At 35.6% G+C, this 27,763-nt stretch overlaps 1 protein-coding gene across 1 annotated transcript in view; it reads right to left on the bottom strand.

Moving 5' to 3' along the window:
* Positions 1 to 27,763, bottom strand: part of BBS9 (Bardet-Biedl syndrome 9) — a 295,956-nt gene that overhangs the window by 134,685 nt on the left and 133,508 nt on the right. The window contains exon 22 of the mRNA XM_074540268.1: positions 15,520 to 15,742. Within this exon, the coding sequence (XP_074396369.1) occupies positions 15,520 to 15,742 (223 nt within the window). The remainder of the gene's footprint in view (positions 1 to 15,519; positions 15,743 to 27,763) is intronic.

The following is a 27,763-nucleotide window of genomic DNA, read 5'->3' as shown; positions in this document are numbered from 1 at the left end:
CACTTCTTGACTCTGTTCTTTTCTGCAACTTTAAGCTTTGAATGTGATTTCATATCCAACAAACAGTTCCCTACAGGCCAATGAGCTTTCTTCCTCGTTCAAAATTTATGAAATCAGATGAGCATATAGAATGCAACTCATCACTCAACATTGAGTATATGACAATAAATTAGAGGTTTTCAAAGCCTTGAGAAAGATTATCCTAATTAATTTTAACAGATGAATTCAGGATTAACTTAAAATAAAAGATTATATTATTGTTATTAAGCACGACATCACTGACATTAGAACACTAGCTATACTTTGTTCATGTATAGAAAAAAATATTTGTTAGAAATGCTAAAAAAGAAACTCCATTGGCTAAATATAGATTTTCCCTTTCCAAGTGACCCAGAACTAAAAGCGAAATTGGAAAAGACATTGTCTAGATAATGATTTACCTAAAGAGAGTTACTGAAATCCAGCTCCAGTTTCCGTTATATAGCCAAACAGCCTGCAGGTATAATATCTTCAGCTGGCACCAGGCTTAATGCTTTTTTTATTGATCTGCCATGGCTTAAGTGCACACATAGGATATGGATTGTTAAACAATTCTTGTTATCTATCACCGATTATGGAAATATAATACATCTTGCAGCAGCATCTGCACGCTCTCTAACATGAAATGCTACTTAAAGCAAACTGTCCATTTTATCCTGTGAACTCTATCACTTGTGGGGGTTTTGTATACCATTAAATGCCTGAATTTGTTAAGTACCAATTGCACAAAAAGCCCTCTCTGTTATAGCCCATAGCATTAGTGATAAAGTATCATTAGATTCTTTGCATTTGATTTGCAACAAATGTAACATATTATAACTGAAAGTAAGAAGTACTTTCAGGTTCTTTCTATTTCCTTCTCTTCCCCAATTGATCCTTACCTTCTTCTCCTTTAAAGATTTCAACTAATTTGTGGGATTTGTTCAAGTCAGTCTTTGCAAAGGGTTTGGGACAGCTATTAATACAGCATTGCTGAGCGTTTCCTATTTGGTGCTCAGTAAGAATTAATAGAAATAAATCAATGCATTTTCATATTTTCTTTATACTTTTATAGTCAAGTCTCTGTACTTGTCACAGAGACAAGAGTATAGCAGTGCCATCAGAGCATCAGAGTTATAAGGAAAAATTAGGCTTCTGCAGTCCTCTAGTTTTTTCCTCCCAACAAATAATTCTGTAGTTGCGTTTTCCTTTCTACTAAAATCAAATTTGCAAAAAGCTAAAGAAAAAACAGCCTTCTGTACCTTCCCTTTGTTCAAACACTGAAAAAAAGACCCACCTGATGTGAATTCAGACTATGAAGGTACTTTTAAAAGAAGTCCACTTCAGGGTTCACTGTCATGCATTCTGCTAAGTCAAATTATCAAACACTACACAAATGTTAGAACAGTAACAGAACTGTCAAATAAACAGGAGAAATCCTGACTAAATTAAGTCAATGGCAAAACTCCCAGTGGCTTCAGCGGGGCCAGTATTTCATCCTTATCTTGTTGATCAGAGCAATTATTTCACTGTTCAGAAGGACCAGACTGCTGCATCTGCCAAGAATTTCTTAAAGCAGCCTACCATGGTGACTCTTAATGGTGTATACCACTATAACTATTCCTTTTTCATTCTACTAAGGTAAATTCTTCAACTGGCAAAAATATAACATGATAAACAGCACCCACAACAAAGATCTTTCCTTCTTACTAGCCAATGTGTCAGACATAATAAAGCTCTCCTTAGCATAACCTTAGCACAGGTCTGCAGACAAATGATTATCACTCCCTTAACACCTACTCCCAAACGCTGATGGTCAAGCCTGCTAAAGTGGTATACCTGCATTAAATAAGAATGATTTGACCCAAACAAATGAAATCCTTTCTTGGTCTGGCAATGTGTTACAAAAAAAAGCTTCCTATTTTACAGTGAATCGCAAAGTACACACTGGAAGGAATATCTTTTACATACCATGGACCCAAATTCACAGTAGATTAAGTGTGAGTAGTACAACTGAACACTTCTTCTATTTCTTCACAAGGTTTACAATATACACTGTAACTACACTAACCAAAATTATGTCATACAATGTAGACACAATCCAATACAATCCAATAGCCAGAGAGAATCAATTTATCCACATGAGAATCAATTTCACGCTAAGCTAGAAGAAAACTGGTTTTAACGTGCTGCAAAAAATGACCAAAACCAAAGCTCTTTTTGACAAAGACACCAGTGTTTTTTATTTGAAAATATTTGAGAAATCTGTTGTAAAATTGTACAACAAGCATTTTTCCCTTGATAACTAATTAAATGAAGTATCCAAGCACAACTGCTTCATTTTTTCTCCTCAGACTGGGATATAATTGCAAAGCATTAATTCTGCCAATGCAGCTCCTTTGTAGGAAAACATGGCAGATGTTTACTGCCAAAGGCATCATAAGAACTTGTCTTACTTTCAGAAGGACTTTTAATCACAGGAGCATAAGAAAATCCTGTCTGTAACACATTATATGACCCTTTCTAGATCTTAACATCTTTAGCTATTTCATCATATCTGGCTGGAATCTATTTTACATTACTCCATAGAATCTCCCCCATCTCAACTCAACTTTCTGGTAAAATGTAACCAGACTCAGGATATCTAACATAATTTATTGTGCTAACTGAAATCTCCTGCCTAACTCCTGTCACATTGTTCCATTTTTTATTAACAATCTGATTCAAATGAGAATGTCAGTTCATAACTTCATTTAAGCATCTCTGAACAGCAACCTAATACCCCTAATGACTACTCTAAAATGGAGCAGGTTTCTTGTAACTAGAGAAAATAAAATCAAGTCATTCATATCTATTTAAATAGATTTTAAGATTGGAAAGTCTGATCATTCAACAAGATTTTACCCTGAAATGTCCTCCAAAAATCCCTATATGTAATTCAAGCATCCATTTATTTATAAGCTGGTTTCAAGAAAGTCATCAGCAATTATTTTCACTTTAAAACCCCTCAGTTTTGACTGAAAAGTTTATTTGAAAAAAGCACTAGAAGAAACACATGCCTATCAATACTGATAGAGTTTTAAGATAATTACAAAAGATTTCTCAATGCAGCCATAAAATTTAATATAGTTCAGCACCACATAACTTACATTAAAAAGGTTGTTCATAATATTTATTACCTCTAGCTGCACTATTTCTGCTCACCCATCCATTTGAATTGAGGCATCCTTCATCATCCACATACATCAGACCTTCTCTTTGATCTCTAATGGTAAATTTAAAGGCTGAGTAAATGTTCTTTGAAACACAGTGTGGCACAGTTGTTTATTGTTACATAGAAGACAGTAAGTCATTAAAATCAAAACTCAATTAAAACAGTGGAACATCCCCCTAATCATTTCCCAACTTTGAAGTAATACCCTTTTTGGTGATATCTCTAATTTACAGTTAACTAGTTTTCTTAAAGTGGAATAAGTCAAGCTTTGGTTAGGGTCAGAATTAATAAAGTACATCTTTCATCAAAAGACAGAGCTCCTGGCAGGGCACCCTGCTGTGGTATTTGCACTTAGAACATGCAGCAAACACCCACCAGATATGCAGCCTACCATGATAATCGCATGAAACTCATCAAGCCTGCAGTTTTTACCAGTTTGCTGAAGACTTTTACAATCCTAAAAAGAAAACTTCAGCATTATGTAGCTAAATACATGTCACTTTTCAATTAGTTCTTTAGCAATATTCTAATTAGTAGAGGGTGAGCTAAGTCTTTGTCTCAAAGTGTAACTGAATGTAAACAAAACCTTAAGGATTCAAGCTTATGAACTCCTTCCTTTTGCGTTCTTGTTATCATCAGTCTTTGTGGTTCAGCCAGGACATAATTAGGAAAAAAAAAGTATTATTTTTAACAATTTTTAAATCTGCCAAAGTCATGAAGCACCGCATATGCTTGATTTGATGACATTTTCCAGCTCAGATATCAGATCAAATTCTTAGGGATGGGCAAGTCTGAATAAACACAGGGGCAAGGGACACATGAGTTTACGGACCTTCATTTACCACAGGAACATTAGCTGAACCACTGATAGCAGGCTCACGAATAGACATAACAACTGACTGCTCACAGAAAGCAAAACAGTCCTAAACACACTCTCATTCTTTAAAAATTCAGAAAAATAAAAAAAAAAAAATCTGCAAGCTTAATACTGATGATACACAGCTTTGTAACAATGTCAGGCATTTAGATTCAAGAAGATGCTGCCCTTTTTCTCCCTAAGAAAAATCCATCAAGACCACGGGGATGCAATTCACAACGTAGCTACTGAGGAACATTGACTGTCATTCTCAACCCAAGATGCTGCCTTAAAATGGCACTATTTAATCCTTAGGCTGCTATGTAAGGGTATGAGTGATGCTGGCCAAGGCACAGGCTGTGTCTCATGCTCTCTAAAACACAGCATGTCCAATCACATCTACCTCCAAGTCTGGGATGCAACCACCCAGAGGCACTGAAAACCACCCTACATCACCAGATGGAGCTGGCTGGGTAACATGTTCCCTGAAGTTCAAGAGCTCTCTCAAATTAGTGCAGTTAACCTCAGGGAATAATTCTTTAATTGCAGTGTAGCTTTCCACTGCAGAAAAGAAAAAAGCAAAAAAGAAAAAAAGAGCAAAAAAAAAACCAAACACCAAAACAAAAAGAAATCATTCATTAGTACAGACATCCCTGGCTCTCTGAAACTCACAACCCAAGAAAATTTTTGCTCAAGTTATATTCAAGCTGCAGTTTAAAGCTTTGTTAACATACAGTTATGCATTTTAAAAACAATCTACTAGTACAGAGTTGGTCATGCTTAAACTAAGACCCAAAGAAATTTCAGCTTCAAATGTTAAAATCACCCTTTTACCTAAAGTTAAAAGATCTTTAAAACTATTTTTTTGTTTCAGAAAAGCACTGGGAACTTTCCTGCATGCAACTCAAAACCAGCTGTACTTTGCAAGTAAAAACTTTCCAAGTGCCTGGCTTTCTGCAGATTTTTGGCAAATCTGTTTGAAAAATTGAAAAGTGGGGGCCTGAGCCAAAGCTTACTGAAGTCTATGGAAAAACTCCCACAGATTTCATCAGGATTTGGATTAGGCTCTGAAAAAGTCTGAAGTAATTGAAAAATCAGTTCTGTATGTATAAAATATGAAATTTTCACTAGGTTTAGATTTATTGGACTGCTTTATGGTAATGTGGAAGAGCAAATACACTGTAAATGGTGTTAGTGATGTACATATAGTTTTACACTGCTAATTCACCACAGAGTCCCACAGACTTGTACATGTTACTTACACTACATGTACACTACATTCCAACATAATAGAAATGATGAAATCAATCTTGCATACACAAACCCCTTCATTTTAAAGTGACTTAAATATTAAGAAAAAAATAGCATTAATATCTTTATTGTTCAAGTGGGTTTTTATTTTTTTAAACTGAAGCCCAAACATTCACTTAATGTTTCTAAACCAAAGATTAAACAGACCTTCAAGAGCTGTAAGACAAATTCAGTGATAACATACATAAAAAAATAATTACGCAAACAACTATCTCATTCTGGTCACACTTGCTTAGGGCAGTTTATAATAATGTAACACCAGCAATTTCAGCAAAGGTGCACCTAACTTATGGCAGCATAAGAGAATTGGGTTAACTCAACCTAAATGAGCCAAAAAAGCAAGAATAGCAAATGAAAAATAAATGGATTGTGCTACCTGAAATACTAGTCACGACATGTCCTGATGTGTAAGCAGTTGCATCTCTGCTTGACTGAAGGATGCTGCTGCCCATCAGAAGAAACTGAATAAGTCATTACACTTGACATATCCTGCTTCATTCATCTGCATCATCTCTCTGCTTATAACTACTTGTGGATGGATAATTTGCCATGGTTGTACTTAAAGGTAGACAACCCCAGTAACTTTTTGGTGGTCTTGTCCAGATAGGGATTGCAAAGGAAAAGTAATGTCATGCAAACTGCAGAGCTAATTATGGTCTTCAAATGCCTGCAGCTCATGTACAAATACCAGCACACTTCATCATATAAGCTGCTCTCACAGGCTGTTCTTCAAACCTCACAGGAAACAAAAGCTTAGACGAACCAAGAAACCTGGTAAGTGGAAATCCAAAGACTAACTAGACATACAAGACTGAATCTTCATTAATATCATACCTTAAATAAAATTATTATGCTACATATTTAAAATCTGACTATATTTTTTTAAATGACAATATTTGTAGCCTCTAAAAATAACTATCCAGATTTTAGGTTTAATTTTTTTCTTACCTGCTATTATTGAATCTTCTGCAATGGAAGGTCAGAGACTGTACACTTTTCTCCATTAGCAATACTTTTTCCATCGTTTTGAACAACTACTTTATTAATGCAGATTTTAGAAGTTTATTTTTGCTTGTGGTCTCTAATGGTTTCAAACAACACAGAAAATAAAGTCCAGTGACAAGCAGGATCATTAGGGGAAATTTTTTCAACTGACAATTATTTTCACCAAAAGCTTACCTCAACATTTTGAATCATTTGTGATCACTTATACCTAAGTAGGACATATTAAAATTTAATTTCAACGCAAAGAGCCAGCAATAGAAGCGTGCACACCAAGGCACTAATGTGTTGATCCAAACTCTACTTAGTTGAGGCAAGTTGGAATTGCAATACTGCCAACTAAATTTCACAGAACCACAAATGAATGAATCCCAAATCTCAAGAGGGATTTCTTTTTTATTCATTATGCATGACATTTTCCTCTTTAAATTATTCATTTTTTAAAAAATGTTATTGCTTTAGCCTTCTTAACCTTTGTACTCCTTTCCCCTGTGGTTTTTGCCAGCTGTAATATCAATTGAGGAGGGGAGATGTTCTAAACAACATAATAAAAACCTTTTCACAACCCTACAAAAAAATGTGTCTTGCTACTCTTCCATCTTATTTTTCCCCTTTTCACAACACTGGAACTTGGATTGCCCTGAGAAAAAAAAAAAAAAAGCTTATATTTTCTATCAGTGCTTTCATTTCAATTTAAAAAAAAATATTTGAATGCTTTACCATTATTTATATAATCCCTGAAAATTAACCACTTGGGGAAATATCATTTGAGTCCTGCAGGGTGCTGAAAGTTGACCAAGTGAATTAAAATTAAAGACCACCTCAGACATTGTTCCCTACTGTCTTCCCATGTCTGACATTCAGAGTTCCTGCTTTCAGTGTGCTCACCTGAAACAAGCCAAATGATGCAAGAACAGGCTGCAATGTGTAGTTAGGCTCACCACAATCTCTTAATCTGTGTTTTAATAGCAAAACACCTAAAAAAAAGTGCACATAGGAGCTACGACAAGACTGCAAGGCATGTTTGAACTCTGTTTATACATGGGTATTACAGTATGACCTTAGGAACATCACTGGTCTCCTGCATAGTTCAATTTTCCTTTCCATATAAATAAATGACCGATGTTACTAAAGCAATAGAAATAAAAGTTTTAAAGAGCTAATGAAGTTACAATGGAAAGAAATTACAAAGAGTAAAGATCCACATCAGAGAGCCAAGCAATCAAGTTTCTGGCTCCACTAAACTGTTCTTAAGCTGTTCTTCAGGAACCACAAAAACTTGTTGCTGTAAGCTCTCCCAAAATTCTCCCTAATGACTTGCTACTCCCCTTCCTTTTCACTAAATCAGCTTTATGGGACAAGGGAAATATTTTAGTCTCAAAAACAGAACCCAAACAATTAGTTTAAAATGTTTGATATATTACTATTCATTTATTTCTAGGCTTTTATATCAAGGTAGAACTGTCCATTGTGAACAGCTGATAATTTTCTGGAGAAATCTTTTCAACACAAAGAACTAGAAGCTGAATTAAAGCTGCAGCATTGCATCATGTTCCATTATAGAGTATATCATATCTCATTGTTAGCTCACCCAACACAATTTAACAGGAGTATATGACAATGCCAAGGGCTGCAAGGGTCAGAGCAACTTTGCTCTTATGATTCTTATGTGATTATCATTGCAATTAGATGGAGAGAACAAAGTCATGCTTAAATTGGCACAACAGTTCAGCCATGCAGAGCTGCACAAATTGGACACAGAAGCACACAATGATTACACTGTTTATGGATTTAGTCTCTGTTACGCCTTTGTCAAACCTTGTAAAAATCTCACTGCCTGATAGATCCAGACTGGTACCACAGGATTTCCCCTGCAGTTACTGCTTTGGGGGCCCCAGTTTGACAGCTGACCAGAAAAGATCTTCCTACCCTTTGTTGCCACCTCTCCCTGTCAGACTCATTTACTCCCTTGGGTGGCTAGTGGAGGTACTTGCTCCAGCTATCACAGTGCAAGGACTCTGCATGGAATTGCATGGACATCACAGGGCACAGGATGGAGAAGGAAACCAGTGAAGCCAAATGTAGAAAGAAGAAATACAGAAAACAATTGAGAAAAACCAGAGGGGGGGGAAAAATTAATCAGAGCCATTCAGGTAGCCTTACTTGAAGGAAGAACTAAAAGGAGAAGACAGTACACATTTTACCAAATGTACGTTTACTTTGAGGCAGTATGAAAAATATGGGAATTTCAAAAATACTTATACAGTGATGATAGATCTGTTTTGGTTTCAATATAAGTAGTACACAACTTTTCAAACTGCAAATATACATTAACTTTCAAAACAGCTAAATAGAAGTTTTGAGCATTTAAGAAAATGAAGAACAATGAATACAATTCTTCAGTAATACATAGCCACACTTTATATACATATTAAATAAATTTAGCCAGCAAATGTAAAACAATCTTACTATCTTTCTATTTAAGTGAGGAGTTCAGTTTTATATTATACATTAAAACAATTTTTCACTGACTGCAAAAAACCCACTTCCCAGGGAAATCCACAGTTATTTAATTGATCAACCCGTATGATTTTAAGGAAGTTAGAAAAGATGAATTAGAGTTTTCCTTACAACAGTTAAAGTCACTTCATGTCAATTTCATATTTCAGGGCCTGTGCCAAGATACCTGTAGGAATTAATTGACACGTTATAATGTGCTTTGGGGAGTAAAAGCCTCCAGGTACATTTAAGAAAAAAGTCCTTAGCAAAGGGATTTTCAATGAGAAATAAGCACTATGACTAAGGTTTAGATTTCCTGAATACAAAGATACTTACTTATGTCCTTTAGACACTGTTGTAAATGCTACTTGAATGGAAGCAGGCAGGGAAGAGTGGAAACAGGTGAGGGGTACTACGATAAAGATGGGTAAAATGCTGAATCTAATTTGATCAATGACCACCAGTTTCATCAGTCAGCACTGATCAGTGCTCAGGTCTACTTGTCCTTTCAAGTACTTTCAACAACCTTTGTGAATACTCTTCATTACAAAGATTTATTAAGCAGTCCTAAAAATTGTTATGAATACCCAGTATATTAAAACTAAAATAAGAAAAAAATTGTAAAAACATTATTTTAAGAGTTACTAAAGGAAAAACAAAAAAGTAGTTCAATATTTTATTCCTACAGAAAATATATGGAAAATATCTTAAGTGAGAATCATACTTCATTATGGACTACAGTCTTCTGCAGAAATAAACAGCACTGGACTTTCTCACATCAGTGAGAAACAACCCATATTTTTTTATACACTTCTTTGCACCCCATGAGGGACTACACAAAACTGACAATGCATCATGGTCTCAAGCTCAGGAAAAGATCTCAAACCATGCTCTGTCAGCCTCACATGGTTTTTCTAAGTATCTGCTCATGGTTCAAAAGCATTGTCTGGGCCTCAGGGCAACTTCTGCATCTGTGCCTTCTTCAGGCTACTTGAAATTCCAACTGCATGATTCTAACTTCTCCAGGGGGAAACAAGTTGCTGTAATTGCTACCAAGATAACATTACAAACACAGACTGGAAACTGCGTGAGTACAAATGGAAGCCACTACATTTTTCAAGATATTCTGAATTTAAGTCTCTTAAAGCTGGAGAACTTGACTTAGACTCCATGTTCTCTTCCACTAATGACCAATGAAAAATTCATAATTAAGGGTGTAATAGAGGAATTTACAACTACAAAAATCCTATTTCTTCAGATCAAACCATTATTAGTCTTTCTTCAGATACATTCAGTGTATTAAGGACTTGCTGTAATATTTATGTCTAATTCTCATATATAGATTAATATTACTCTCCCAGGATCTCAAATCCACATGTGTTTCCAATTAATACTAACATTCTCCCCAAGTTTAATAGCATGTAAACAGAGAGTTCCTTAAGGAATATGACACATTCTGTTTCATCCCAGTTTTCCAGTGAAGAAACAGCTTTCAAAGGGGCAGTATTCACTCTTAAATACTACCACAAGATTTTGAAAACAGGTTTTTATAAGCTTATGCAAGGAAAAGAAACCCTAGAAAAATTTGTCTTCCAAAGTATGAATCTAGATTCTGGATGCATATATATACTTGATGTGGTAAAGAACATTGCCTTTAAAGCTTGCATTTACCCATTCATAATCTAAATGGTAGAACCATTATTATACAAAAAATTATAATCAACTTGATAAATTAAAAACTAGGAAAACAAAATATCTAGTCAAGTAAACACCACCATGCTGATTCTGTATAAATACAGAATGGGAAACATCTGGTTAGGAAACAAATTTGTAGAAAAGGGTCTTGAAATTAAAATAGAGCAGAGTGCAGTACGATATACTTCCTGCACAGACTAAAGGAAAAGTATTCCACTTTGGTAAACAAAGAGCAAGACGAAAAATCATTCATAAAAAGAATGCTAGCATTTTGTCACAATTAGCATAAAAGAAAAGTTACTAGAGGAATTGCACTAAAACATTCCAAAGTTTCAAACAATTAAAGAACATCATTAACTGCCAGCTCCACTTTCAATATTCACAATAAAACACACTGATTTGCAGGAAAAATCATACATATCAAACATTAGGAAAACCTTCCAACAATGACACTAAACTATTATAACAGCTATCAAGATATTGTTCAAGGTGTTTATGAGTTCAGATAAACTCTGACATTGATGTTCTGAATCCCTTAACCCCATTGCAATACAAAGGGAAAACTAGATGGGCAGTCATCTTGCCTTCTAGCTCTAACTTCATGTAACTTTCAAATATTCCACTTACACAAAACTATTTATAAGTTTCATATTTCAAAATATTTATCCTTTTCCTTATAATTTCAGTTGTAAGGATTCAGCCATCTTAGCAGATTACAGTCTTTGGCATTCCACAGATTTCAGCAATGGAGATCAGTAATTGACTTTTTGGTTAAATAACATTTTTTTCTACTGCTCCAGTTATACTTAACTATGTGAGTAAATCATGCTAAAACACAGTACAATGATTTCCTAACGAAGTCAAGAGATAAAAATTACTGAAGTTGAGTTAGAAAAAAAACAAGGCAGAAGAAAAAGGATTCTCTAAAGAAAAATAAGGTCCTTATTTAAAATTCCTTGCTTGAACAAAGCCTTGAACTAATACAGGCAGTATTTGCACACCTCATCAGGAACTATCACAGGAAAAGCAGGATAGCATTCTAGCCAAAGATTAACTGAGCTTCCGAAAATATGGGTAGAGCAATATTGTAAACAGGCCTCCAATGAGACTGACATCTAAACAAGTCTTCAAATACCCACAACTTTATACTCATCAAGGTTTTAAAAGCAATCCTGCACAACACACAAATATTATAAGAAACCATTAAAAGCTACGGAATTAATTCACTGCAGGTCATCAGGATATATGCTATAAATTCTCACACCCATTAAACTCAATACATGACAATGTGGGTGGTCTACAGCACCTTTCCAAGCACTTCCCTGGCACTGACCCACACTTGGGGCTGGCACCAGGCCCTTAGCCCCTCACCGTTCCTCTCATCCAGCCATTTATGCATTGCCAAAGGCAACACAGTACATGATATGGCCTGATGTGGTTTACAGCTATAATCATTTTTAGCCAATTGATTCTGATTCAATTTTAATCACCCATATAAGAACATCTTACATACTGGAAAACTATCATGCCCCTCCTGAAATTTCTCTTTATTTTTCCCTCAGAAGAAACAAAACTGAACTCTATTCAATTTAAGGTTTTCCTTAAATTGTGCTCCCTGTGAATTCTACTCATGAAGAACAGAAAGAAATACATATCTCCTCATTAAAAGCCATATGACTACAACCCAAAGTTGGAATTCACCTTTAGTGGAAACATATTGCTGTCTTCTTCTCAGTTGATGGCCCAATTTAATCCCACAAGCCTATCCTATGGCAATAGCACTTGCAAAATTACTTGTCAAATTTTAGTTTGTCAGATTGTTACTTGCTAGAGTCCTTGGCGCTTGCTTCAACTGAAAATTGTCTTAACTTTAGATCCTCCCCTAATTTATCAAGATCAGAATTATTGCTCTCTCAATATGCCTCAAACTAGTGCAAGCTTGTTGCAAAGCCACAATTTTAACATTCATGCCCATATTCCATCAGCGAAGCTATTAAAGAAAATAGTGAACAAAACCAGACCCAGGACAGACCATGGTCTACCTCTAACATATACTCTTGGATTAACTACAAATATTGACAACTACTTTTGAAGGCACCTTTCAAATAGTTACACACTTCAAGGTAATCATCAGCTTTTTAATGTGGCTTCAGGCAATTTCTCTAGATTTCAGGGTACACCATCTTGAACATATTAAATATAACTTCTAGAAATTGAGCCTACTGCTACAGTGCTGCAATACTAGAAGGGTCCTAGGCACTTTAAAAGAAATTTTTTTAAAAGTTTATTACTATGGAAAAAGGGGTTTTCATCATTAAGAAAAAGAATGGTGTTAAGAAAAACTGGTATTGAACAAAATCCTCAAACTAATGCTCACGACCCTACTGATTAATTATGGGACCATCTTTGGCTTGGAGCTTAAACATCCTGAAGAAATTGCCCCTACATTACCATCCAGTATTGCACCATAAATCCTCAGATACAAATACAATTCTCTGTCTCCCTCTCCACACGTGGTTCTACCTTGTTCACCTGTACCTATTCCAGTTCCCTCCTCTAAGGACTGGGAAAAGGAGTTTCTCTGTTTTCTAGGCATTATCAAAGAGCTCTTGACTCAACAGCACAGATATTTGGTGTACTGCTTTCCCTTTATAATAAGGCACACAATTTCTTCCATGTGTAGAGACAACAGGTGCTTTTAGCTGGACTCAACAGTGAGCCAAAATTTTTTTATTATCCCTACTAACAGCACTGTTTTCATATTGAGGACTGGTCCTGAGCACAGGAATTCATTTCTTTTAGTAAATCTAACCAGGCAAATGAATTCCAGAAATGTACCTGGAGCACTCCAACCGCTAATGAAGAACCAGTACAGGCACAGAGCTAGTTCTGAAACAAAGACGAGATACAAATCACATTGCCAGCCTCAACAGATCTGCTTCTAACAGACCACATTACTTGCCAAGGTAGAGATGGCCAGAGAAAACCTGAACAGGTGACAAGACAAGTTTAAAAAGTGTCAGTAAAACCTTTATTCTCACAAAGAAGTTCTAAGTTTTCTCCGTCTGTTCAAAGACACAGTTTCAAATCACACAGCAAATCCTGCTGGAGGGTAGCTATTTAAATACTGTGCTATTCTGAGCATTTGACAGAAGTATTTCTCTCTAATGAGCTTCTCATTAATTAAGATATAATTTTTGAAAGAGGTTGAAACTAAGAAATGTTATTTTCTCAACAGTTAATGAGTAAATGCAAAGACTATCCAGAGCAATATTTCTTCTAATTTGTTTATAATATTTACAAATTTTACTCCTTTCCTAAAAGGCTCATAATCTAATTGCATAACTCCTTGAACTCAATAACACTAGTCAACTAAATAGGAAGAAGTGAATTTCTTTACTAAATCAATTCACCTTATTAGCTTAGGTGGAAAAAGTTAAACTGCAGCTATTCACACCTTTTCAAAATTCTTAGAAGAAAAAACAATGGTTATATAATCAAAGTTCAACAAATTAAACGCCCTTTGCACATATTTTAGTCTTGCAAAGAAATACTAGCAGAAATGTGTAAAGCCAATATGACACTTACTTATTCTGCCTCACTTCCTTACTTCACATGACTATGAGTCTGGTTCCAGATATGACAAGAGTATAACACTAAAGTAAATTAAAATATGTTGGTAGAATTTCTACCACTGCATAGTCTGCAGCTGTTTTACCAGATCATTTATAGTGGCACATGCAAAGGAGGGCCACACATAACAAGGACTTTTGAGTTGTTGAAACATTATACAGACCATATTATATTAAACAAGAATTTAATTATTCTTCATAATATAAGAAAGCAAAATACTGATAATCAAGATACTGCCCTAACATAACCCCAATCTTTATCAAAAACAATATCCATATAGCCAACAAAACAAACTCCTAGGTTTAAGCATGATGCATATATAAAATACAAGCTTTTCCTTACATATGTGAAGACTGCTGTAGGAGAAGGAAGGCACTGAGGTCAAAGACCATAGTGATATTATGGTTTTGGAGATTACGAAGCTGAACAAGCAGCCAATCCAGATCTGGAGCAGTAAGATGGGGAAAAAAATACAACTTTCCAAGTCACCAGGAGTATCTGATGTTTACTAAGTCTACCTATCTCACTGGAGGAAAACAGCAGGAAGAAAATGTCTTGCAACAGTACAAAGATGCTAAACTCCAGACTCTACAGAAAGAATGTAACTTTACTCCCACTATAACTAAAAAGTCAGAATACAGAAAAGGACATTAACAAAACTTCCCTTAAAAATAGTAATCCCTTGACAGTCACGTAAATTATTGTGAAATCTTGCTCACATTCTTATTCTATATGGGAAATAATAGATACTCAAATTAGTTTCATCTTCAATTTCATGTTTTCTGTGAGATACCACGCAGCTAACTAGTACTTTCTAAAGTTACAGATTTTTTATTTAGTGCTATCATTACTTCATTATTTATCATATGAATATGCCATAAAGCCACTAACACATTCATTTCTTTATCCAGAAAACAGGACTTTTCACTCCTCCTTTTTCCATCACATTAGAAACATACACATGCAGATTCACATGCACACATCCAATTGAAAAGTGCAAAGAAATAAGTGATAAGAATTTTCAGTATAAAAGTGACCATCTGTGTTTCATTTGCTACATTACTGTGCATATTGTGTAAGAGCAATAGTAAGTGTTGAATAGAATAAGAAAACTTGAAACTTGAAATTATCCTATTACCTAAGTCATTCTATTTGTCAGTGACACCAACAGTGTTTAATTCCCACAATCAATGGAAAACAAACTGCCAAGAAAATAAAACATGCATAATTTTTAGCTTTAACATGCAAATAAATACTTTGGATTCTGAACATTCATGAGCTTCATGTCTACCTGGCATGCCAGCAGCTGGCTGAGTGGCCGAGTCCGTACTCAATGAAAGGCGGCCGCCTTTGGCCAATCTATCACAGAAGAGGGTGATGTTCTTCTTCAGTCTGCTGGTATCTTTGGGCATGGACAACTGGCTGCTGAGAGTCAGGGCCTGCTCCTTGGAGCTCTTTGATAAACAAGTTCTTAATAAGTAAGAGACTGCTGCATCCACAGTTTCTTCCCAACCCTGCATTAGAGAAAAGGAAATTAAATAAAATTAGGTGAACTGCATTATGATATATCATATTATAAATAAGGTAATAAATCATGGACTTAGATTTTTCAAACTAAACTGGTACATAAAATATGGTTTTGGGGTTAATGAGTCATGACCCATTAACCCGTTAAGTTTCATGACCCAACTTAAGGAAGTTGGGTCATGAAAACCCAACTTCAACTTGTACAAGCAAAAGTTGAAAAAATAAACTTGTTCCAATATTGAGGTCAGAGAAATCGAATTTCATTAGTAACCATGTGTGGGCAGTATGAGATAGAACAGCTAAATTCAGTTGTTGCATTAAAACTAGAAGTTCCTAGTTGTGACATTTGAAATTAAGAACAGAATGCAGATGCAAATAAAAACATAATATGTGTGGGATCTCAGCACCTCAGGACTGAGGTGCCGAGTCACCGAGACCACCCTTGGGGGGCTCGGGAGTCCTGGAATGTTGCCAGAAGTGTCTGGTGGCTGGACTTTGATCCTACACAGGAGACAACACCTGTATGAGGATAGGAGGATTTCACCGGAGTGAATGGTGAAGGGATAAGTTAATTAGAGAGTGAAACACAGGGTTTAGGATTTCTGTACACGGGGGTTTAGAGAAGTAAGATGGAGGAATTGGGGCGTGTCTGTCCTTCTTCTTCTTCTCCTCCATCTTCTGTGGTGATGGTGGCACTTTGGGATTGGTCATTACTAAAAGTACACTGGGCAATAAGGGTGAAAGGTATTGGGGAAAAATGATAAATATTGTATACGTAACTTTGGGTATAAAGATAGGTAACTGCCCGGAGGGCGAGACAGTGTGCTCATGGCTGGCTGCTGAGCAGACCTCTGTCGGGCCGAGCGAAAATCTTTTAGATAAACAATTAATAAACACCGAGACCGAGAAAAGAACTGAAGCCTCTTCTCGTCCTTTGAAACGCAGGCTTGCCCCAAGGCCACCCCGGGCCTTTCCAGGCCATCCAAACAGCCGAAAATCGGACAAATACGTAGTATATAATATTAGCATGATGAGACATCAAGGCCAGGAAAAAAAATACATATCCAATTATACATTCCTTGGACTCACAGAGTTGCATAATATGCCAATAGCAGAGATCATCATGACTAAAACACAAAGGCAAAGATATTCAGTACCCATTTATGAGATCAATTAACCCTAAGTTATGAGCACACGTGTCAGTGCTGTGATGAACAGGGACTTTGATTTCAGCAGAGTGTCAAGCTGTAAATATTTATGAAAAGACCAGCTTAGAAATCACTTCCAGTTAAAACAAACAAATTACACTCAGAAAAAGCAAGTTTCTTTTCAATAAGCACCTTGAATAGCACATTTAAAAGTTAGCTTTGAATCTGTAATCTATACTGTGGTTTTACACAAACAAATCAAAGGCATTCCTTTAAGTAAGAATTCTGGATAGAAATCTTACTATCTGTGACAAGGTTATTAGGTTAATGCATAAAATCTAATACATTATATTGATCTCATTTTTGCAGATGACATGCAGATTGATTCCTCTTGATGAATTCTGGAATCTTAAATTACATTCTGATGAGACTATGTGATTAATCCACAGCATCTATAATTAATGAATTGCAAAACAGTCACAAAGCTTTCTCGTGTCTTTTCATTACAATCTTACAGAGCTTAGATAGAGTTAGCAGCTAATACAAAGGGCTTGGTGGCCTGCTAACTTCATGACTCACAACATCTCTCAGTATTCAGCCACCTGTAAGCAAGTTCCACGTATGAGCTGCCTACATGAACAGGAAAGTATATTTAACCACTGTAGCATTAGTGTCTGCTCTCTCAATGCTCCTGATTGGCTGTGACTTATTTTGGCAAGTTTAGTGACTTTAGAAATTCTGACACGACAATCTGGAATCACTCACCTCTATTTGCTGCTAAACTAGCAGAAGGTAAAAACCAAGCTTGCTCTTTATGAGGCGAGTACTCAGAAAAGAAAACTCAGAATCTTTTCGTTTTTAAGCTCTTTCTTATGATATTTTCTACTTGATTAAAAACACTAAGCTGAACAGCAAAATTGCCTACATATACAAATTTCCATGACTCAGTAAGAGTAATGTTTGAAAGAATGACAACATCAACCCTGACACAGCCCACTGAGCAAGTAAGGTTTATGGGTTTCTTCAATTAAATACATCATGGCTTAGTGAAGGACACTACTTTTATCACAGAAAATCAAAGGCCACCTTCCTGATCTTGTTAAACTCCTAAGAACAGATCCAGGGCCAATGCTTACTAGTGGTCAAGTACACCAGTGAGACCACACAGTCATATGCACTTCATCCTTGCCCAAACATTCTCTATACTGAGTGTCCTGGAAATGCGATGTGTGTGTGTATAACATACTTACATTTTGTAAAGGAACAGGATCACCTAGTGAGGTTTTCTTAGTCAGCATTTGCTTTTCTGACTTCAGAAAAATAACATTAATCCCTTATCTGGATTTGCCCCCCATAAAAAAATCCATAACCTAGAACAAAAACTACGTAAATCAGAAAAAACATGCCAATCAATCAATCAGTCAGTGCTGTAGTAGCTTAACATTTTGCAAATATTCTAGAAAGAGTCCATTAGAACGCAATGCATCCAGTGACCTGTGATGGTGACAGGAAATCATCCATTCTGCAGCCAATTTAAAGAGGTTAATGAGCTGGTAAATGCTGTCTACATTCCCACATACTGGGCAATGAAATTTAATATGTCCAAAGTACCAAAAACAGCCAAGCCAGCCACTCCTAATTATACTACAAATCATGAAAAATAAGAACAACATAAACATAGGAATCTTGAATTTCACTAAAAGACAAAGAAACACATGATTAACTGTTGTCAGCATACAGTAGCTCAGGAGCTGGCCAATATGTCTCTCCAAATAAGTTGTAAAAATGCAGGCAAAAGCATTTAAATGAAAGCACTGACTTACAAGCTAACAAAAGTCAGGAAATTAAAAGTGGCTAGTATTCTGTCCTTGGCTCACACAGGTATGTTTTACTTTATACCACAGCCTTAACATTTTCCAACCCTTGTTCTTGTATTTCATTTCCATGTAAAACTGGTTTCTCAGTAGACCATAAAACTATCTTCTCCAATTCAAGGTCTGTTGACCTAGTAAGTCCAGTCAAATCCAAAGCAGCCTTTATGATTAATGAAAGAGTACACAAAGGCTACCTCTAAATGAAAAAAGACTTGTTGGGAAACTGTTAAGGTGATTTTGTACAACTAAGAAGTAATGGCTGCAAATAAGTCTGCATTTGTCAGCAAATTGTATTGGTGCAAGGGGAGAATTGAAGGAACAAGAAAAATTCTTCACATGTTAAAAAAGCTGAGAGATGTTTGAAAATGAAAGTATCCTCATTTATAGCCCATACTGCAGAATTTTCTACTACCACAGTTGTAATATTCACCAATGGATTTCTGTGTAGAATTCTGCATATTTAAGGACCAAAAGTAACACCTTCAACAGGTGTGTGATGCCAGTAATCCATCATTCTATGGCCAACAAGCATTGCCATGACTGCAACAATAAATGCCAGACTCACAGAAAGAGGCATTATTAAATCATCCAAAATCTTTGTGTAATTGAAATAGATAAGAAAGATATTCAATTCATCCATTTTACTGTTTCACAGGGAAAGGCTGGGCTTCATGTTTTGCATAGACACACTATTATTTTTCTCTTTTAGGTAACAGGTAGAGATTGGCGCTTTCTTTAAACCAAATCAAATACACTGCAGGAGTCTGAAGACCAAATGCAAATTCGTGATACTAGCATGGCTAATAAAAATATCATTAATGATCTGTACAAATTGCCACAAAGGATCCTCAGATGTCATGGCATATCTGAGTGTGACCATAATTATACATTCAAACTCACTTTGGCATAAGGCTTCATCCAGAGTACGTTGTTTGTAGCCTGACACTTCGCTGCAACATTCCACTCCCCAAGAGTTTAGCTGGTTAAAAACAAGGTCAGCTAGACAGAGATAGGGGCAGGATCAGAGGGAAGGATTTCCATATTGTTGTTGTTAAGACACATAGAACACATATAGGTAGGGAGAAGTCTGATAGGGCTCTGTTATCAGATTTAGTGGGTTTACTCATAAGGTGTACCTTCTTAACACATTTATACAGGTAATATATTTCAGAGATCTACAAATGAAATCTATTTGTCTTAAGTACAAATAAATCATTCTAATAGCATATCAGTCAAATTTGAACAAGATTCCTAAGTTGCATGCATAAGCCAGACAAGTATTTCATTGTGTATCTTTTACTTTAAAAGCCTTTATCTTTATTAATAATACTCCTAAGGCAACAGCCATTTTCTGAGCTGCCTATGATGTAATTTATCCTGGAGTGACAATCAAGGCAGTTCTGAAAGAATTCAAACACAATGTGAAACATACTACATAAACTATGCAAAATTGGTGCCAGCCAAATGATGGGAATTCTTACAGCTGTTCACTCAAGAATTTGCCTGGCTATATCTTATTTCTTTATTTTAGACACAACAGTGGTTTCATCAGTTTTCAAAAATGCTAGAATACTTGGAAGTCCACAATATTAATTACAACCTTGGCATTTATGCTTATCTCAAGCACCAGAGGTTTCTGTATCTGAAAGCATTGTTTATGTTAATTCACAAGAAACACCAGCCATGTGCCTCTCAGCACTCTGCCTTTACAGCAATTAAAAAAAAAATCTTATTCTTACATATACAAACCAGCAATCCACTAATCCATGGCTACTGACCTGGCAGTATCCAACACAGGCACAGACCATCAGCAAATTTGGCCAGGAATTTACTGTGGTATCAGTCTTCCTAACTCATATTCTTCAAGCATATTCTATATTTCTAACTTATTTATTTGTCTCAAAGAGGAGATAATAGTCACAGAAGCCACAAACTAGGCATGCAACATCTGCCTCTGCTGTCAGAAATGGAAATGACAAACCTCCCTTGTTAGTGTTCCTGAAAAATTATGGCTAAAAAAGAATTGATAAACTCTTCAGGAGACCTTTTCAAAGGAATTGAAATAAAAGAAAAGGCGAACCAATAGACTCAATATCTATTTAGCACTCAGAAAAAAATGCACCAAAATAGTACTGAAGTCTTAATGTATCGCATCTGAACAGTGCCAAGAGACAGTATACTTTTTAAGAAAAGGCTTTCTATGGAAAAATTTTTCTTTGTTGAAGAATTATCCTTGTAAAAATATAAAGCCAATTTAACATTGGTTAATGTAATGCATTAGAATCACCAGCCACAGACTATCTGGAATCTTCTACAATTCACTTCTGCATTAAAAAAAAAAAAAAAACACAACAGAAAAACAAAAGCAAAAGCACCTCCACATATACAAATAACAAAAACCTACCACTGGGATAAACCAAAAAACAAGGTACTGGCAAAATCCTACAGACTAATGGAATTCAAGACTGATGAAAATCCAGACAAATGACTCAAACTTAAATACATTCCAAATCTATAAAGTGCCTAAGAAGGACATTTGTATTGAGCACACAATAGGAAAACCATAGCTGAACTTCTTACATTGAACCTGCTTTCTCTAGTCATATCTTTTTTTAAATCATTTATGATGCATAATGTTCATAATATTAACTTATTTGATTTTTGACTCCTACTGCCACTTAAAGAAATTCAGTTCTAATACAAATTCATAGACTGATGAAAATTATATCCAAAGTGAGGATATACTTGAACATCCCAGACAAAGTAAAAGCCAGAATAACAAAAAAAAAAAAAAAAAAAAGGAAGAAAATTAGTATGATACATAGTTCTAGAAAAATAGTTCAAAACCATAGATGAATCAATTTCACTTTAAATTATGGAAATCATCCTTACTTGTGAGCTGTACTCTGAAGTCAACCTGTCACAGCACATGCCATAGCATATGTCACAGTTGAGATGGCTATAATACACAGATTATCACCATGCAACTTCAGAAGGCTTTAAGCATTCACCCAAACAGAGTAACACCATACCATGTGAGAAGGCTTCAAGCACCTGCCCATGCAGAGCAACACCACTTCAGGAGGCTGCAAGTATCTGCCCTTGTTCCTCATCAGAACCTTTTATCCCATCACCTTTGATGCATTGCTCCTGTGTGCCCTCTGCTCCCTTTGGTGGTTGGTCAGTGCACCTGGGCACTCCCTGGCCCATTGCTGCCAATGCTGCTCACCTGACCCACACAGCCGCAGCCCACTGGGGATGAGGCTCGGCCACAGCCCCACTCCCAATTACCACAAACTGCACCTACAGCAACCTACTCTGAAGAGCTTTATGGACATTTAAATCTTATTAAGGGTTTGGACTTAGAAAATTTGCCTACTCCAAACAAATTACAATTTACTTGAAACATGAGAAATAAAAGCCAAGCAAGGGACAAAAGAAAATGCAAATCCCAGAGAAGTACCAGGTAACATCTTGATAACTCTGCCCACAATATGAGCAATCAAGCTCTGTAGGGATCCTGGCACAACAGATATGTAAAGTAAAAGCTTAAACAGTCTGTGAACAGCAACAAATAAAAGACTACAGAAAGGAATCAAGATTGTACAGGAAACTGTATGAGATCTGTTAACAATATTTATCAAACCGGTCATAGTATAGCAAAACAGATCTGTGCAGAGTTATTTAATATTAAGTATTTATGCCAGCAACTATTTTCCAGCTACTTAAGAATATCTAATTCAAATATTAGTCTTTCACATTTTGAGGTTAATAGACTGCAAAAATCAGATTTAGCAAAAATCCATTGTGAATAAAGTGGATTAATTTAAAAGTCTGTCACAGACACACTTGTAATTCCTGCACAGCTGTGCTGTAATAGCCAGTCATAACAGAAACCGCAGCTTTATCTGTTCAATGCAGAAATATTTATTTAATAGGAACTCTCCAGCAGCATAAACTACTCTCTACAAGAACTTTTCATTTTGAGTCCTACTTGGTAAACATATATTGATAGCCTATGATAGCCTTTTTCTCACGTGAAGTGAGAAAAATCTCTATGACAGATTCTTTCCTGGAAAGTAAAATTGTCATTTAAAAGTTTCTCTGGTATTTTTGTCAGTTCACAAATGACCAAATGCTTCTGCATTAAATATAAATATAGCTTTTGGAGGATTCTATTCTATGGACACTTAACTTTAAAACAAGATTTGCCAAACTCTCCTTCTATAGTGTCTTCAGATATGGAAAAAAAGTTAAAAATGCATATGGCTTAGTAATCAAAGTAGTGTTCTTAAAATTATCTTTTACAATAGGCAGTATTTTCTCATTTAGGAACGCTGCTCCTAAACTAATCTAATGGAAAAATCAAACTGTAGAATAAAAATATTTAAAGCAGTGGGTGTTTTAGAAATCTAGCAAAGCAAGCATTACTAAAAAAAGGTTCTGAAAGCTGCATGCTGCATGCATGAGAATTATGACCTCTATCTTTTGTGATTTTAATTAATTTTTCAAGTCAAATTCTGAGCAAAGTCCTGCTCACAGAAACAGGTTATGGTTATCAGCAGTTGTAGGGTTTTCTGTATTAATGAAACAACTGGTAACATGATTAAAGAGTGAAAGAAAGCAAAACCTGTAAGAAAGCAAAACTCTGTGTGGGGATCATAGTCTAATATTTCTAACACTGCTTAGCTCTTAGATGCTTTTGAGATTAGTAATTTACTCTCAGGAAAGTGCATGCTTGACAAAAAAAAAAATACCAGGATGAATATAGATGATGCTTCCATTAGCTCCTCCATTAAAATTTAAACTCTGTATACTGCAGACAAATTTCCATATGGGCTGCACCCTTCTGCACTGGATGTTCTTCATTTGCACAGAAAGACTTTCAAAATTAGATTAGATCAGTAGATTTCTTCTTGACAAGTAATGAGTCTGTGTTACTCAACTCTCTTTCAAATTGTCTCATATCTCAAAATTGGAGCAATACAGAGTGTTCCCTGACAACTCGTTTGTTGGGGTTTTTTCCTTGACAACTGTGGTCTTTTAAGAATGGGTAAGAGGCAAGGAAAAGCGCATATTTTTTCAAAAGATAAATTTTAACTATCTAATTGTACAGTTATTCATCTAGTAATGCTTATTTGTTGTAATATTAATGCATCCTGTCTGGAATAGTGAAAGTTCATACATTTCATAGGTTTCTGTAGACACTGTTACCCAATCCTGGATTTTTGAGATTTTTTTCATCTTAATTTTCTTTCTACCTTGACTTCTTATGACCACTGGCCCCTTCTGGGAACTGATGAAATAAACTCTTGCAAAAACTACATGAATGGAATGGCATGGCTTCTCTTGTTGCCAGCTTCAGAAGTCTGTTGTTTTGATTTTTAGCACTGAAATAATCTAACACTTCATCTTTCTTTTCCTCAATAACTTTTCACCAGTTAGTTAGGAAAACTGAGGTGCTTTTTGGGTCTTGCAGAGGTTGTCTACAGGCAAGAAAACATACTAAGAGTTGTGCATCTTGCTAAGAAGTGCTACACATCCAGGAATAGGTTTGCCATACATTAACTTTACAATTAGGATCTGTGAGATAACTTAAAGTAAGGAGAAAAGGAATCAGACCTTGTTACATTCAGCCTGGAGTAAAAAAGTAGAAAAAACATGTGCTAATACAAGGTTATTGAAATTCTCATTGCATCCCAGTCCATACTCCATTTTTATAACACTGATATTCTTGGAGATGAACTTTTCATCTTTCACTATATCTCTTGTTAGGTTATTAATACAATATGCTATGAAATACTGACAAATGAAATTGTGTTTTCAAAACCTGTGAAATATGGAAGCACACACACTAAAATATATTAGACCTGAAAAAAAACCCTCGTTATAAAGTTTGTTTCCTATTTAAATTCTCACATTACTTTAGATCTACACACCACTATGTTTAAACTCAGTTGTGTTGCTTCAAATTGTGGAATTTTTGTTCTTCCAAAATGCACAGGTGAGGACAAAGAGGACAGTGGTAAACTGGACTTGCATGTTTACTTGGATAGACAACTTTTAAATTTATTCTAGGGGGTTTTTTTTCCTACAACAGTATCTGAAGCAAAGTTCATTAACTCCTCCACTGTTTGTACAGATTTGATTTATAAGCTGTTTTACTTTTGAGGTACCTAAACCATATTTTCAGCTTTATTAAACTTTCACTTCATTGAAAAAGCCAGGAGATGATGAAGGACATAAATTATGCAATCTTTATGTTCCTTTAATCTGGTCTAATTTAATGGAAGTCTCTCACTATCTGTGCAAATGTAAGAGAATACTGATATATCATTCTTAATCTAGGAATTAAGACAAAGCACCTTGCCATTAACTAAAAGGAAAAAAATCCATCTGAAAAAATTACTGCTCTAAAATCATGATTTAAAAAAAGTGAGTTTTTTTCCTGGGATCTTGTAACAAGATGAAAAATTCATATGATGTCTTCTGTATGATATCCCTATTTACCTACCTCTATCTATCTGTGTGATATGATATCTTTGTAAATTCCAGTAGACAGATTATACAACAGCACACCATGTGAACAATAGCTACAGGTTATCTAGTAATGACCAAGAAATGCTACATGATTGCAAGTTAGAACCAAGAACAACCATCAAACAAGAACCAAAAGCAGTCTCACCACAACTGGTTCCCTCCACTTCTCCCAAAACCAAAGATAACTTGGTGATTTGATCTTCATACACCCTCTCAGAAACATTTCTGACCATGAGATCAAAGGGAAATGATGAATATTGCTGTATACCATTGCCACATGTTCAATATAAATAGAGAGCTTCACAAAATTATTGGGAGGTATGGTTAGATACAATGCTACTAACATACCACTACAGTATTTATAATAAAAGTGTCATAGTTTTGAACTGATGCCAGACAATCAGAAAGTAAAACCAACAATAAATATGCAATTTTTAATTCTATAAACCCTGTCCTATTAGAAAACATAAAGGTCATACTCCAAGGAAGAGGAAACAGACTTGTTTTTTCAGTATATAAGCAATTCCATCAGAATTTTACAGTCAATCATAAATCCCATTGCATTTGCAATATGCTAGTACAGTACTGGTCAATACACAGAATCACAGAATGGTTCAGGTTGGATTGGACTTTCAGGATCCTCCAGTTCCATAGGCAGGGACACCTTCCACCAGACCAGGTTGCTCAAAGCCCCATCCAAGCTGGCCTTGAGCACTTCCATGAATGGAGGGGGTACACAATCTGTCCCAGAGCAGCACCACCCTTCTAGCAAAGAATTTTTTCCTAGTATCTAACCTAACCCTACTCTCCTCCAATCCAAGGCCATTCCCCTTGACCTAACACTACATGCCCCTGTGAAAAATCCCTCTCTATCCTGCTTGTAAACCCTTTTACTGGAAGGTTGCATAGCAATAGTCTGAGGATCTTTCAATTAGGACACAATATCAAGGGAATTCTTCACTGACAATAAACTTCTTTACAAGAAAAAAGAAAAGAAAAGCAAAAGAAAGAGCCACTGATTATATATATTGAGTGTTAAGACCCTTTGCTGAACAACATTTCTGTAATCACTGTAATGCATCACTCTTGTCATTAAGCAGTTTAGATGACAACTGATCTGCACTCCTGGTATGCACCACATACTCAGTAATTACTATGACCCTAAAATGGCTCTTTGTACCTGAACTAGACAGATCACCCTAACAAAGAGAAAGTTTAGAGGTCCCCATTACAATATTACATACAGAAAGATGTCTGATAAAAGAAGCTTATTTAATTTATTAAACAAAGAGAACATCTCTCACAACTGCAGTACTTCACCGGGTACCCAAATTATTTCAAAAGATGGTGATATATGCTGGAAGCAAACTAATCAAAGCAGAACACAGTTCTGCCTTGACTAATTTACACCAAGAAATAAGATTCCTAAGTAGGTCTCTGCTTACATCAGAGACAGTGCACTGAAGATTAACTTCAGGGTCTCCAATACCAGCAGAAAAAAATCAGTGCTCAAGTTAAAATTAATTCTCAAAACTTTTTAATCAAAATACATATAACCAATAGATAAGTCAGATTCTCCATAGCATAAGCTTTTTACCAAGGCTGAATGCTTGTTCTGACCTTGATACAATTTTTAGGGAATACAACTAAACAAGACAAGACTACAATTCTTTCTGTCCTTTGAACTTTGACAATTCATAATGCATACCATAATGCATATTATTTCTGCATAATTTTGTTTAAATCAATTTTATGCCATCTGGAAAAAAATAGAGAAAGCTTTATTTTTTGAAAACCATTACTATTGCCAACCACCAGAAGCAAGCCTGTTAAAAAATAGGATCTTACAGCCTCTTCTTATTAAACACCAGAAAAAAGCAAATGATAAAAAAATTTGAAAATACAATTGGGCATAGCTTCTTTTGATAACCTTTTCAAGTGGAAAGCATCAGATAAACATTTAGATTTTTAGTAATCTATAAAAGCTTCCAATAGATCACATTAAGCCCTTCTTTCTCAGACCAAGATAATATTGGCACTTTTCTATTCTGCTCAGAGAATTCACTGTGAGGAATTACATGAGTTTAGCTACAAAGGAAGATCACTAGGTAGTGGTGAAATGTGTCTTCAACTTACTATTGCTGCCATAACCCACTGTCTTCTCAGTAAATAAAATTAACAGTATGAAGAGAATGGTTACTAGACACTTTAAGGAACTAAGATAGTGCTGGCAGTAGTGGTAAGACCACCTCTATGGTCTTCAAATTTCCTCTTTTGTCCAAGTTACTTAACATTTGATCTTTTGTGTTTAGACATTCCAACACTGTCAAATAATCAATGAGTTTGAAACTCTGCTTTTAAGGATAACAAAAGTAGAAAGAGTTGCAGTAAATTAGTGGCTTTACAACCACGGGTCTTTCTGTCCACCTACTCATATTAAAAGCAA

The sequence above is a fragment of the Zonotrichia albicollis genome, chromosome 1 (genome assembly GCF_047830755.1).
Source record: "Zonotrichia albicollis isolate bZonAlb1 chromosome 1, bZonAlb1.hap1, whole genome shotgun sequence".
NCBI lineage: Eukaryota > Metazoa > Chordata > Aves > Passeriformes > Passerellidae > Zonotrichia > Zonotrichia albicollis.
Note: the sequence above shows the minus strand (reverse complement) of the source record. Positions and strands in the feature narration are given on the sequence as shown.